The sequence below is a fragment of the Pagrus major genome, chromosome 22 (assembly GCF_040436345.1).
Source record: "Pagrus major chromosome 22, Pma_NU_1.0".
Lineage (NCBI taxonomy): Eukaryota > Metazoa > Chordata > Actinopteri > Spariformes > Sparidae > Pagrus > Pagrus major.
This window is the reverse complement of record NC_133236.1, coordinates 21,706,936-21,722,922: the sequence shown is the minus strand read 5'-3', so window position 1 is coordinate 21,722,922 and position 15,987 is coordinate 21,706,936. Positions and strand designations below refer to the sequence as shown.

General features: G+C 40.4%; 1 protein-coding gene across 1 annotated transcript in view; it reads right to left on the bottom strand.

Moving 5' to 3' along the window:
• Positions 1–1,674: 1,674 nt before the first annotated feature.
• Positions 1,675–15,987, bottom strand: part of LOC141018321 (low density lipoprotein receptor adapter protein 1) — a 47,356-nt gene continuing 33,043 nt past the window's right edge. Inside the window, exons 4-11 of the mRNA XM_073493254.1 lie at positions 14,362–14,476; positions 12,784–12,856; positions 12,390–12,476; positions 11,252–11,278; positions 10,001–10,128; positions 8,741–8,775; positions 3,876–3,904; positions 1,675–2,503 (exon numbers count right to left, since the gene is read on the bottom strand). Coding sequence (XP_073349355.1) covers positions 2,457–2,503; positions 3,876–3,904; positions 8,741–8,775; positions 10,001–10,128; positions 11,252–11,278; positions 12,390–12,476; positions 12,784–12,856; positions 14,362–14,476 — 541 coding nt within the window. The 3' untranslated portion in view covers positions 1,675–2,456. The remainder of the gene's footprint in view (positions 2,504–3,875; positions 3,905–8,740; positions 8,776–10,000; positions 10,129–11,251; positions 11,279–12,389; positions 12,477–12,783; positions 12,857–14,361; positions 14,477–15,987) is intronic.

Here is a 15,987-nt window from a genome sequence, read left to right as displayed (position 1 = left end):
CTTCGACATTAATGTAATCCTTATGTACAGCTGACTGAACGTAAAGTGGTCGTCACATTTTGGTTACGTGTTCAAGTAAAGACAGCGTTGGACTTGATTGTTACAGGGATGTCAGTCTGTTTCTGTAAGGGGAAATGTTTGTGGTTGTGTTTTCACTGACTCTCTATTGACGTTGTTTACATGAAGCAAGGGTTAACAACGGATTAGCGATGTTGACTACTGAAGCCACATTCCTCACAACAGTGAGGTTGTCTTGTTTGTTTTTTTTGAATGGATCTTTAAAACCCTGGTTAAGGTTTGTTTACCTTAAAGGGGCACTCCATCAATTTTACACATCAAGTTCAGTTTGCTAGTCATGACTAGTAGCTTACTACTCAGTAAGCTTGCCGCGGTAGTCAGTGTTCGACAGGCATACAAGAATTACAAATCTTTAAATTACCAGCCCTCCATCAACACTATTGTTTAGTTTCTTGTTTTTACAGAAATTGAACCCGTTCGGTTAATTTTTGTGTAGCAGCACCCATGTTCATCAAATAATAAAAAAGCTCTTGGCAAAAATTTTGACGAGGACCCTTGAAAAAGCAGCCTCAAGCTCGACTTAACGTTAGCGTTACAAGTCATCTGTGGATGACTGAATTGGATGAAGTGGATGAATTTTGATCTGCGTTACATAATCTGTCGCTTTTGAGTCCCTCAACTTAATGAATTTACAGTGCTAAACCACTGGAGTACCCCTTTAAATGTGAAGAGCATTGCTGATGGTCCATAAACTCTAGTTTACTGCACTGCTGCTCCAATAATGAGACAGATTGAACAGAGTAGCTGTGAATGTCTTACACCACGGAGTAACAACAGAGAGCTTGAAGGTCCAAAGCATCTCAAGGCCTTCCTCAGCAGGAAATGTTGCTGAGTTGTCATGGTGATGGTTTAGTTTGTATATACGTTTGTCATCATTTATTTCTATTGCTGGATTTGGATTATTTTTATGATCTGATGCCACCCCTGATCCACAACACCGCCTGCTATACTGCCCAATTGCCAGGATAAAATGTCGGCAGTTAACATTTCTGCAAACCACTGACATGTTCACATTTGTACATGTCACAGGCTACGTACCATATTGACATTTCTGCAAAATGTACGATATCAGGTTCACATTACATGTTAATGACCTGACTTTCATATCAGGAGTTTGAGACTGTGTTTCAACATTTGTAAGCGTGACACCACTGGCTATTTTTAAGGAGACCATGGAACAATTGCCAGCCAGGTATTTTGAGCCAAAACATAATCTTTTCCAACCCTAACCAAGTGTTTTTTTTTTGTGCCTAAACCTAGGCAGACCATGAGCACAGTTTTGTCAACGACATAAAACTGAAAAATGAACCTAAAGAAACACAAAGTTGCCAACAGTTGCAACATAAACAAATGTAAAGTTTCAACAAATCAGTGGTTTGCAGAAACATACATTGCCAACATTAATTCCAGTGATTAGGTCGCTGTATAACAAACTTCACCTACATGAAAACTGAGCAAATTTGTCGGCTGAGGAAGGCCAAGAGGTGGGGTTAAAAGTCTTGGATAAACAAAGTAAGCATCCCTTGTGTTTTGTTTTGTTTTATAACTGATAACGAAAAAGAAAATAACTGAGCTTATGTTTGATTTGTTGGTAAAGATGACCCATGGGTACAGTTTGTCTATATGCTCAAACTGCACATCAAACTGAATGATGAACGTCTAAATCATCCAGTATCATGACTGAAGATTTGCACCATGTTTGCTGATGTCGTCTAACGCTGGACTTCTTCCAGTGGCTGCTGAGACCGCCAGCTGCTATTCTATCAATCAAACGCCAAGATCAGAGGGAGATGACAGCCTTATATACACACATTTCTGGACTTTTTGATGCGGAAAAAATCTTCATATGAATTTACAAGCGGAATCCACGTGTGAAAGGGTTTTTTTTTTAGATGAAAAGAAGGAGACAGTATTCATCCTACGATCTTCTACAGGAACTTCTTTTGAGAAGAAATGTGTCATTCTCGCTCTCCTTGCAGTGTTGTGTGCACCGTCTTTCATCTGGCAGTTTGTTGGAATTTGAATATGTCTGTGAGATGGCTGTTTACACTGAGGGGAGTGTGTGTTGACTGGCAGGCATTCACAGAAATAGCAGTTTATGATATCAGGGTTTTCATTCTGGCCTCTCTGCAGCAGCCGCTGAATATCAAACAGAGCCTCTTTGATTCAGGTTGTGCACCGGGAAGCGTGATATGTTTTTCCTGTTTGTCCAAGTGATGAATGCTGTTTTGTGTTGTTTGTTGGTCTCGGGCCTGTGGTATGATTTCTGTCTAATTTCTGTGGTGCTGCGAGTTTGGCAGCTATTGCCCTGTGTGTGTGTTATTCAAACTCATTGTTGCGGATAGAAAACAGATTCTCCTCGGAGACTTCCAGCGGACTCAGAGCTGCATCGTCAGTGACGGGTTCGGAGCGGGACTCGGCCAGTCTGACAGAGACAAGGAAGAGAGAAAAGTAATACTGCTAAATATTTATTCATCTGAAGGGTTTACAGGAGATGCGGGTTGGAAACTGACAGAAGAATAAAATGTATAAAGGACACGAAGAGGACGTTGGAATGATCGTGAATGAATAAAGTGTCATATGAACACATATTATAATTGTGTCTATATATGGAAATTACCAAGCAACATATGTTTGCATTTTCTTTGTATTTACCCACAAATATCCACATTCATAACCTCAAAATATAATGAAAATTACACCAAAATTATTCTATAATAATATTCAGCTATTTTCCAACAAGCAGTTAATAAACAGCGAGTAATTTCTTTAATGCGTTTCCAGGAAATTTGCCAACTAGTCTCTAGTAACCAGTAACATCCTCTCAGCACGCCACTAAAGTGAAGTGACTTGTTGCGGCTTAATTTCCAAGTTACCGCAATCAATGTCCTGTAAGAGATAGATCAAATTGGATTTTTTACTATAGCGCCACCTAGAGATGAATGAAGTCACACCTCACAGCAGCGTAGACGATTTACGTCTGATGATGCCACCTGAAATTGGTGGTGAGTGAATCACGCATTTCAGAGATATGGTGGCATTTTATTAATGGCCACAAGGTGGTGCTGTTGGTACCATGCTTTAATATGTTGGGCAAATGCTCATGAAGAACTTTTGTACCAAGTTTCATCTTCTTTAAAGCAACAGAATTGCAGAAATATCATGTTATGTTGCTACTGTAGCGCCCCCTGGGGGTAGAAATGTACAAGATTTTTACACATTTGTTCAGCGATGGTACAAATAAAATTCTGGATTAGATTTTGCATTAAAGTGTGAAAGCCTGCATCAGGCCACGCCCTCAGACTTTTGACACCCAATTAAGTTTTGTTCATGGTCATCTTAACATGGTATGTACCAAATTTGGTGAAGATTGGATAAAAAAAAATGTGGCACATTCCTAGTTTCAACTTCTGTAGGTCAGTAAATTGAGGTACATTTTTTAAACATTGACATTCTCAATTTAACAATCAGCAATCAGACTTGCCATCTGTACTACTGTAGTTGCTTTCCACAACTACAGTATCAGGCCATTATTGTTTATATTCCAGATGTATTCAATGGGCTAAATTACTTGAATATGTCTTTGTGTGTGCCCCCTTCTTATACAGATGTGTTCACAAATGTGCAGATGTTGATAGTTTCCCTCATGGAACGGATCCATGAGGCATGTCGGCTCATTAAAAAGAGAATGAGAACTAATGACAAATGATTTGTATGGACAATGCAAACAATGAAATGGTGGTATTCTGAATGTAAGGCCTCATGAAACATGCATCACCAAACGTGTGGATACATACCGGTGTCCATCTCCTCTACTTCCATGTTGCTGCATGTCAGGTAGGAGACAGAGAAAAGTCGTGACAATGTGACTCAACAGTAGAAGATTAAGATGTGTTAAAACACTGACTTCCAGCTCGCAGACTGTTCACAGAGAGAACACGAACACCCTGACAAGTGTACGTGCACAACAGCTTGTCCCTGCTTCACCATGCATAACATAGAGAAACACTCAAAGAAGCTTAAAATTAAAAACATAAAAAAAAAGAAAGAACTCGTCACATTTAGACAAGGTTACATTATTCAAGCACTTCAGCAGTTGCATAATATTCATCTGAACTCCAAGGTCGCCATTCATTTCAGAAATCTTAGCTCAAACCATTAAATTAAACCCATCTGAACTGAAGCTGATGTTAATAGTTGTCAGCACCAATTCCCCCGAGCCTCCACTTGAATAACTATGTACTATTCCACCAATTCGATCTTTTACAGGAGGCCTAAACCCTGACCTGTACAGTTAATTAAAAATGATTTGACTCAAGCGGGTTTGGCTGCCTCAGTTGTAGCTAAATTTAAGAGACTATGAAGCACTGCTATCGACCCCGAGAGGCTGATCTGCTGCTCACGATTGAAATGAAGTGATTTAAAGTGACCCACCAACACACATATCAAAAATATTGACCCCAAAATGTCATCTTTATATTCACACATTCTCTTAAAAGAGGCTCAACGAAGAAAATGAGGTCAAGAAGCCTGTGGATAGTAGAGATAGCCTTCAAACATCAAGCCTGAAGGATAAGAACAAGGCCTCTTTAATTATTTGCCAGTGTGTGTGTAAACAACTAATTCCTGATCAGACATTTAATCTGAGAGGCTACTGGCTGACCAGTTCACAGCAGAGGCCGGGACAAACTGAGATAAACAAGTTCCCATGATATCTTCAGAATCTGTAAGTCCGTAAAACACTGATATACCGTAGGAGCAGTGGTGGCCTGAAGGTTAGAGAAGCGAGCTTGTGACCGGAGGGTTCAAATCCCTGGACCGGCAGGATAAATCTGGTTTGGGAAAGTGAAGGCAGCGCTTGCTTCACCTTTATTATCACCACAGAGGTGCCCTTCAGCAAGGCCCTTAAGACCAGGTGTAAATAAACGCTTCACCACTGGATGAAGTCGAGGTTACCAAACTTTCGGTCGCACAGCTTTAACTCAAATGTTTTTTCTCACCTTGCAGTATTTTATTCTAAATTTTGTGCATGTGTTGCTTTTGTGTTGTTTTGATCATTCGATTGTGTCCCTTTATTGACACTTCATAGACTGAGCAATTAATAATTTGGAAGAAAACAATTGGCAGGCTTATCAGTAATGATTGTTAATTGCAGCCCTTAAGCTTTTCTTGGCAACTGCAGTCAAGCGTATGATCCCTGAACATTCAGGCAAAACAGAGACCACGACCCTCCTCTGCCGATCTCCCCAAGTCGCTCATAACACTGAAGCGGCGCGACAGCCGTGATGGCTCAAAGTGATCTGGAGACTTCCGTGTTTCAGGGCAGATCTTATCCACCATTCGTGCACCGCCACAGCAGAGCTTGACATGCTCGCTGACCTCTGCGGAGGAAGTCTGCTCTAACACTCCGAAATCCTTTAGCGTTTCCTCCAGGATGTCAGATTTAGAGGCTTCTCTTAAGCGTTCCACCTCCTCCACTTGACAACTCGAGGTCAGTATATCCTATCAAGCCTGCTGAGAACAGCCTCGGTGATGACCCGCCTGCCTCCTCTGATCTCCCTCCTCGCCAAGCCAGCTTCCACATAGACATTCCAGTGCAGAATCTCTGCCTCGTGTTTACTCGTTTGCTTCAACCCAAGTTTTTTTTTCATGCTAAGAGACAACAAGCAGATCTATTAGCCGCAGGCAACACCACTTAATGAGCTGCTCTTCTCGCTTCATGGAGGGATAACACAGCTCTCTGCAGGACACGTACACACACATCAGCGGGTTGTACGAGGAGATGAAAAGCCATTCAGTGTGCTCAGACACTCACTGGACTGTTTGGCCTACATTCCTAACAGTTTCTTGGGCATCATCAAAAAGTTTGGATGGGTTTGGAGTTTTGGGAAGAGTGTACTGAGAGCAGGAAGTTGTAAACGTACTCTCGTATTTCAGCACGTCCATGTCCACTTTACTTTTTGAGACATTTTACTCTGCAGGCATCTCACAGCCACAAAATGACTATTTCACAGACTGTCACACTTTCAAGGAAAGAAAGAAGGTGTTGCATCGTAGTCCAGGTTCAGAGATAAGGTGCTGATGTACTACAGAGTGCACTCGTGGCTTCAGTCACAGTGCTCCTGACAGCTCTGTCAGGAGAGGTGGTGATCATGTTGGCAGTAAAGGAAGTCATTTTTATGGGCTGGAATCGTTCAAGAGATGCAAAAGACTGCTCGCTAGTTGCACATGATTCCTGTAGTCAGTCAGCGTAGTGCTCAAAGTGACCTATTCACATGCATTGTCATACAGTGATATATCACACAGCATATAATAAAATCAAACTAAAGTTAACAAAGTTCTTTAGCTCCAAGCTAATGCTACAGGTATCACTGCTAACTGAATTACCTATACTTAAAAACCTACTTGTTATACTCACTCAACCCAACCTCGATTAAAGAAAACCAGAACACATTTTTTTCGGGATGATACTTAAAGAAATTAATCTTATCACATGACTGAAAGCAGATGGCTCCCCAGGCTTCAACTCCAAATGGTAGACGGTGAGGAGGGATAAATATTAATGAAGGTCTATAATTGGTCGTTACAAAAACTTATAGAGAGGCAGTTATTTCACTTATTCCTAAGAGGGGGGAAAACAGAAAAGAATGTGATAATTTGGGACCTATAAGTGTAGTTAATGTATGTTATGTAGTTTTCACAGACATCAGGAGAACACTGTATACTGTAAAATAAGACATTATACAGATAAATATGTTTAGAAACACCCAAACAATCCAAAAACCCAAACTGATGTCCTGCTTGGAGACACCAGCCGAAGTGGGACACGGATATTTGGGTGTGTATTCACCTAAAAGACAAGCGAGCCTATCCAATATTTACAACAGTTCCTAGAGAAGATCAAAACTGTTACGGTGGTGAATTTTTCCTTAATCTGATGGACAAAAGATTAAATATGTGGGCAAGGAACAGTTAGATTTCTACAGATTTCTCCAAATGCAGAACTATTTCATCACAATCCCCGATGAGATTCATTTGACAGGACGGTATAATTAAAATACTCATATCTGCTTCTAACTCATGAATATAATACTAGATTTATATCCAGTATTACTCCTGGTATTTTTTAAATAGATTATCAGAGGAGGCACTTTATATTAAAAGAGAAATGGCAAGAGGAAAGTGACAGAGCTCTCCCTGTGGAGGAGTCTGTAAGTGTAATGGAGAGAGTTCTGTTTTCATTACTTCTCTGCACAAGCGACACAGTCTGGTCTCGCCCTTAAAGGGGGATCACACAGCAGACTTTAGGAGAAGTATTTACAACTTCAGCCCCTTTAAGAATGGACTTTATAAATAAATATCTGGTTAAAGTGAACTGAGATCATTAAACCCTGAAGACAAGACTTCAAATGAAACTTAACTTCATGTATATTAGCATTCCTCTCTGTTGCTTGTACACAGTTATATTTGGTAACAACAATGGATGATTAAGAAATATTGCCAACTGGGAATGAACTGGATTCCCTTTCTTGTTGACTTACTATCTAATTTTTTTGGTTGTTTTCTTCTTTATTTGTTTTGTGCCCATATTAATTTACATTTGAAAGTTGTGACTTTTTATTTAAGTCAATAATTTCTTCATTTTTTATTATCTTTATTATTAATATGGGTTTTGTTTCTTCTATGTGATTGATCAAAGTGGTTTCTAAAAGGTTTCTGTCTTGACGATGGAATGAATTGGAAACTGTGAGTTTGGCTCTTTTTTGTTGGCTCGTTTCCCTTTTCAATGCATTTCATTTTGTTAAATACACAATTGTCAAAACAAGCCAAGAAATGTATAGAGGATTTCTAAAGCTCTTTCCGTAAATCCAATGGCTGGCGGTTAAAAACACTCACTGTCTCACCGTAAATGCAGACTAATTAGACATTCAGCCAAAGCATAATCCCCATTCACAATATAATCACTTTTCAGCTGAGAGAACCCAAGGCTCAAAAACTACAAAAAGTACTTCAACATCACACAACTGGCTGTGTACGAGGTAGTGGATCAAGTCACATCCAACCACTTGAAATGCCCTTTGTTTTTGCTTTAATTAGAGCCGACAGCTGCTCGGCTCTAACACTTATCAGTCTCACTCCATTCAGCTCTTGTTTAATATGAGATCAGAGATTCACAACCTCACCAATTCTTGAACACTCAATATAGTTACCAAACAACCAATATGACCTGAATCTGTAACCTTGAGACACTTGTTCTCATACACCAGGTCATTAGCATGGATGTAGCGTCATCGCTTTGCATGGAGTTACCTGAAAAAAGGAGCCTATTGCATCTCCCTGCCTGTGTCTGTCTGTGTGTGTGAATTTCAGTAAAAATCTGTGTCAGTCAAACTGTCATATGAAGGTTTTCTTATCTTAAAGAGTCTGAAAGGTGACTGACAGCTGACTGTCACCCTCAGTGCAGCTGTCATCCTCGAGAAATTGCCTGACAGTATTCAAAAGGTGATCCGTCTCCGTTTGGAGCTGGCGTCAGCATCAAACTGGTTTCATAAATTTGTTTTTTCCGGAGGCGACATTTCAGAACAATCCCATCTCCCTTCATAAATTAAAGCGTATACATCCAGTGTTCAGCAGCAGACTTGTAGTCATATGCAAAGGTTACCTTGAGAATGCATCATCAAGTCCATCCTCCACGTCCTGTTGGGACAGAAACAATACGAATCAATACACACAGACATGACTTCACATTACAGTCATGCCGCTTCTTTCATACTCATGTGCCTCTTCACTGAGTCAGCGGTCTGTCATGACTTATTTTATCCGAAAGACACAGAAATTAATTAATGAGCTAAAGAATGAAACACAGCACAATGCATATTTCCAGTCACTGTGAATGTATAAAAATAAAGGCACTATTTATGTGGCTATATTACATGAAGTCTGGAAACATATGGACAAGGACTAAGATTTCTGCTCCCCTTTACCTGCAATAGCTTTGTTTTACTTCATGACCTGCTAATAAATATAAAATAAATACCATTCTGTCCATTTTACACTGAAATTCATATAAAATTTAACCTGATAAAAAGCAAGCATGAAAGGATTATAAACTACTCAAAAGTAAGAGAGGAGAGTATTAAAGAAGATGAAAATCTGATTCCATTAAAACATCACTTCTCCCAGCAGAGAGATAAATCCTATCGGACAAAATATGCAAGAACGAACTCAGAGGAATTTGAGATCAGTCTGTTGTTGAGATATTCTAATGAATATGGTGTCACCTAGTGTTAAGAATCTGCAAGTGAATACCAGGATGGGGACTGATGAGCCGCTGTGAAATGATTTACAATATCTGCATGCAACTGCTCCGATTACAGCTACATTACTATCAGTGCACTCACCTTTAAAATGAGAGGACAACTACTGATGGAAACTGAGCACACAGTTTAGTGCTTAACCTAATGTCTAGGAACATCTTCTAACAAGAGTTTATTTTATCATGTACTCCATTTTATTTCACTATCCTTCTCAGCATTCGACCAAAAAATGAGTGGAAGACTCTGTGGAAGAGGACTTGCTCACTCTGCAGATATTAAAAGCTCATTCCAAAGTAACAAAAACACAACAATTCTTATTTTCAGATTGTTGAACACTAATAACAACACAATTATGAGTATTATATTCCATTTCTGCCCCTAAATCCCTTGAAATCCTACGCACTGGTCCTTTAAGAAGCTGGAACAAGCAGATGTTTGACATTTTTGCTTGAAAATTTACTTAAAAATAGTTGCCGACTAATTTTCTTTCAATTCAGCTCTAACTGATGCATCCATTCAAAAATAAATGCTATCACAGACCATTAAACTGATCAAACCATAATATTTTCCCAATCATCATTCTGGAGGCAGATGGTGCGACATACCCAAGAGTCGTGTTTGATCGGCCGCCTTCGAGTCGGGTTACTCCGGGGTGAGGGCGAGCTGAGCGAAGTAGAGAAGAAGGGCCTCCGGAGCTTCTCCTCTATCCCAACAGGCTTGTGTGCCTCTGGATCTGAGGGAGATGGTGAGGTGTGGGCGAGACGTCGACGGAGGGGTGGAGTGAAAGAGGGGAGAGAGGTAAACATGGAGGAGACAGGAGGTGAGGGGGCGGGGGGGGGAATCGAGTCAGCTTTTTTGTCTCTTTAACTCTGCAGCACATCAACTCCAGCCCGTGGCACTCGCAGCTTCCTCCGCAACAGGCAGAATTTAAATCATCTCCGTCAAACTTTCATACGTCTCTCAGTGCTACAGAGCTGCTCCCGAGGTCATGGAGGCTTTCACATCAAATTTTCTCTCTGTCCTCGGGCCGCTGTCGCTGCAAGCAGAGCCAATTTTAATTGAAAGAAGCAGGAAAAGCCGGCTCTTAACTAACTACAAACTGAATGGCTGATTAAGTCTCACTTTGCAGCCCCCTCTGACACCCCGAGGTGGGGAAAACATTTTGACCTATAAATGTCACGGCCACTGGAAAGTACTTAAATCCACTGCTCCCCCGAATGGCTAATGAGTAGCGTTTAATTAGGTGATTTTCCATCTGAATATGAGAGCTGTGACTGACATCATTTAAATCTGTTTGTGAGAGGGTGCCGGTGTCTAACTATGAAACTACAAGTGCCATTGTGGGTGCATGTTAGAAGGTCATATTAAAGTCATTATGTGACTGACTACAATAGCATTTACTTAATCATGTCCACTGGAAACTGCTGGGTTTCTGAGGATTATGAACCCTCAAGTCTGGAAGAATTCGGTCCCACAAGGATGCAAGCATTCCTCTAAATCTGCATCTAATTGCTGTCTCATTTCAGTGACTACAGCTGTCATTTTTAAAGTACTAATCAGATCATTGTAATCTTGTAAGAGACAGAGAATTTCTTTCTCTCCAGATTTATAGAGTGTGTGGAGTTTATATAATCTTTATCCTCATCCTCCAAGAATTACAGCACAAGAAATCTTCCAAGCCAGTTGTAACATCAACTTGCACAGCGACAAAAACCTGCTGATGAATATTAAAGCCTCAGAGTAATAACTAACTGAGCAAAATCAAAAGGTCCAGTTCATTAAAAAAACATCCTTAATTACTGACGGGTTTCTGAGCAACGCAGGGCTGCAATAAAAACAAACCTGAATGTTTCCACAGCTAAGGGAGAGATCAACATGTGAAGCTAATTTTGTGCCTTAAAACTGCACCAATCACAAAAATAAATGGTGGAAAATGTCCATTATCACAAGAAGCATACCTCCCGCTGAGCTCAGTGTGGATAATCAGCTGTCAGCTGTAATGATATGGTCAGTGCCACAGATTTTATATGATGTAAAAACTCCAGGAAGGTGGTGAATAGTTTTTCCACAGAACCTAGCGAGGAAGAAACCCCTCGCTTCAAGGTTGGACAGCTCACACTATCTCACACTTTGTGGCTGCAGAATGAATTGTGCGAACATTTTGTCAGGCTCTGTTACAGACGATTTGATGATCGGGTCGAGGTGCATTTAGAGTTTCAGTGAGTGGCTCAAAGTGAAGGATTGGAAATGCATCCGGTTGTGAAGCTGATTAAACCAAAACTCGAATCACCGACTCAAGACTTTGAAAGAATGTAATAAAAGCTATTAAGTGTATTATATATACTATAGTGACTTGTGAATCCAGCAAAAAACTTCCAGTGAGAAACATGCTGTCTTCTTTTAGAGACTATTTTTTACAGAGGTGTACAATGGGAAACTCATTTCTTAATTAAGAGTGTGAGGGAGTAGTCTGGCATTTTGGAAAAAATGCGTATCAGAAAATTAGATGAGAAGATTGTCACCGCTCTCATGTTTATAAAGTAAATACAGACTGAAGCGTAGAAACAACACACTGTGGGTGTACGGCTTACGTGCCCGACTATTTCTCAGCCAGGCATTGTAACCTCCTGCCGTGTAAAACCTGGAGCTCTTACACATTGTTTTTTGTGTGGATTTAACGAACCAGACATAACATAATTATCGAGCTCTACAGCTGCTGGTAGATGGATTTTTTTTACCTCAGTCAGGCTAGCTGTTCCTCCATTTCTAATCTTTGTGTAAAGTAAGATAATCCTATCCTAGCTTTATATTTCATAGACAAAGAAGAGAGTGGTTTCAATCTTCTCGTATAAAGCTCTGCAAGAAAGCAAATAGGCTTGTGGTTGAATTGAGCAGCCTTTTAGTTATAAAATCACATCTCTTGTCACTGCAGTTCAACTCAATCTGATGAGCAGAGACACCTCGTGGATGAGGACAAAAATCAGATGAACTCACCCGCTGGGACACACGGAGCATTTGGCGTGTCCGTCTGCCCGTTGCTCGCCGCACAAGAACAGCAGGTCCTCGCCTTCTTGCTTTTCCCTGCAGAAAGAAAAAAAAAAAAAACGCCCTTAAAAACCAAACCTGAAGAAAATTATAACATCCATTTGAACCTTTGGTTGTCAGTAATTCAAGTTTAGTGGCAGTTTTAAATGCAGACAGCACATTGGAGACTGTGGAGGTCATTTTCTTTCTCTTCCTTTTGGTTATTAAACATATTCATTAACTCTCCTCCCAACTTGGGTTGAAAGCCAAATGAATTCCCTGTCACATTAGTCACAGATTTAATGGATTAAAGCCTTTCACTGAACTGTCACGATGACGCCCTCCCTTTGTTCAGTTAACTCACCTTCCTGAGCAATCTCCCAAAGATCGAGGGCCACTTTAAAGGCCTGGGCTACCGTTAATGTCACAGCCTGAGCCTGGAGAGACAAGAAGAAGGGAGGAATAACACATGAATGAGAAATAAACAATGATAAGATTCTTTATTACACCCAAAATTAAAGGCAGATAGTTGTCTGTAGCACTACTGTGTGAAAAGAAAACAGATAGTTGTTGAAAATCTTGTTGGCAGCCAGCAGAAAGGCCATTACAGAGAGATGGTATAAGGCTGAACCACCAACACACGATGAATGGCTGGAAATCGTGGCTGAAATATATGATATGGAACAGTTAACTTAAAGATAAGAACTTAAGAGGAACAAATGTCCAGAGAAATTGACGATGTTTACATGTCAACGACAAGATAAGAAAATGAACCACTGAATATGTCACACTGGTTATGTGGAGACGGGCAATCCAGACCCAACATGTGTTTTTGTCTTTTCCTTTTGTGTGTATCTACTTTCCCGGGAATGGAAAATCAATGAAAATGAATTATTAAAAAAAAAAACAATGAAATCATAGTGAGCATAATGGATACAGGACATCCGGTGATGTTTTCCCATCTTTAGTCTTCGATTTAACCATCTATTGCAATAATTGGATTTACAGTATGAATGTCAAAATGTATTCCATAAACTATAGACTATTTCTGTATCTAATTTTATCAATTTAGGTAGGATTAACAGTAAACAGTACGCACTACTGCAGTCACTCCCAGAGACTGGGTCTCTCTACACTTTGGGTTGCCAAACAAGGAGAAAATAATTGAAAATTTATATCTGCAGTACCCCTTTGAGCAACATCAGGGAGCACACTGGAATATATCTACTACACTTCAAGGTTTCTGCCACAGAAAATGGACAGCAACCCCTCACTGCAGTGTGGTTCTCGAAAACGAATGCCTGGCTAGTAAAAAAAGAAAGACCCAGCTAGAGACCAGACTACAGCTGATGTTATCCAAACAACCGTCCGTTTTACGGGTGAGAGTTCATTTTACCGATGAGTAGAGGAAAGCTAGAGCCTGTTAGCTCCTCTTAAATGCACATCATTTGTCTAATTATTATTAAAAGTATCTAAAATGTGTATTGTTTTAATGAGAAGAAATACAGACAATGAGCCTACTAACATGTTCATAAAACAAAGTTGTGACTTATCAAATGATCTCTTTGATATTGCTCGTTTATCTCTCTAGGATCATATAGAGGGAATGGGGGAAAAGGCGGTAAAAATTGTTACGGAAATTTGCTCCTCACACAATTACAAGGCCTATTGTGAGGTGGGTCGTGATTGTTTGTCAAAAAAGAAAAAAGTGGATCCCCAGAGAAAAACTAAACTGGGAAATGCTGCACTAGTGAGCTGTCAGGTGAACTGCCACAAGATGGAGCCACACACCATCTACATTCATGCTACTTGCTGCCTAAAGTGCAGTTCATCACATTGACTCCTTCCACAAAGAAACTCCAACAGCATATATTCCATACATTTAGATAAATAGAGATACATACAGATATACACAAAGAAATCACAAGAGTTGCACGCTTACAATCTTCTTCTTTTGGCAGAGAAACGCGTGGCACTCCAAGGTCTCGTTGAACTGACTTTGAGAGACGTATGCGAAGACCTTATCCTGAGTTTTATCTGCTGTGCAGTACGAGATTCTGGAAGAGAAGAAAAAAAATACCAACAACCATTATCCTAATTTCCCAACACTATCCATCCACCTGACATAAGTGCACTTACGATGATAAATGAGCAATTACAGCAGACAGGAACCACGGGCAGACATCCTTTTTTAATCACAGGACTCACATGCAGAACAAAAGGACGGCATGTACCGCGCATTAGCAAAAAACACATACATCAAAGTAAGAGACACTGCGTACATGTCAATATAGGCCACAACTTTGCTTTAGCGCCCAACCTTTTGCATATGCATAAGCAGTCCAATCATAGCAGGATGAGAGCAATGGTTATGAATATTATGCTGATTTTAAGTCCCACAGCTGGGAACAGTGGAACAGGAGACAGATGAGCGGTGGTGACATCCATGAGTGATGCTTGAATCTGTGACTGAGCTCTTCAGTGCTTCATATTTTACAATAAAGTATGATTTTGATGCAAAATCAACTGAAATAATGCTGATATAATATTTTGGATTCAAGGTTTTTAGTTGAGTGTTATGTTAATGAAGTTACAGGGACAACCTTTACACCAACACACCAGCATAATAAGTGCACATTTTATGCTGAATTCGGTGTGTTCAGGTAAGAGTTTTGTGTTCGTTATCTCTTGAGGACATGAATGAATATAGAAAGGCATGTGAAGCTGCAGGAAATGAGATATAGAAACTGTTCATTTCCAAAGTGACCTCCCTGGCGGTTACATAATACAAGTGCGACTTGTGTTGAAATATCTGAATTTCTACTGTCAGTGGGAAATGGAAAGCCTCGGATTACGAAATTTATCTCCGCTGTGACTACATTGCACTCGAGACCTCATTCCCGACAGTCATGCCCAATCTCTCCCGGATCTAATATCTGTTCCAGAAAGCCCAATGTCTGCAAACCCACCGACAGCCATGGCCCGTTATTTTTCAATGGTTATCTAAAACCAATCTAGACGAAGTCCACCGAGCCATTTCGCTCCCCCGCAATGGCCCGCATGGGTTCACTGAAGCGACGCACACAGACCTGATGGCTTCGGTTTGCCGGATTTTATGCAGGCTATTAGAGGCTGTATTGATCTCGAGTCACCCTGTGTGTCCATCTGATGTTGTTACCTGAACCAGTAGCACGCGCCTTGTTTGTTGCTTTAAATAGATGTGTAAATGAGACACAGTGAGTGATGCACTCGACCTTTGTCGCTATAATTAAAGAAACAACCTTTAATATCAGCAGCACAAGGACAAGATTGGGTGCTTTTATTCTCATCACTCCAGGTATAGATCTCAACAGAAGTTTTTGTTTTTCTCTGACTAGAAGACATCAAGTCATTGCATCTCAATAAGACTTAGATACTCGGGGTCTCTGCGTGCATGTCGTCACCATCAGTGAGTAAAGACACCACAGGACTGCAGTCAGTGGCGTGCAGAGCTCTGTAAAAATCTGCCATCATTACACGAACTTGTACACAAAAGGGATCTGCAGCTGGCAGCCACTCATCTGCACTT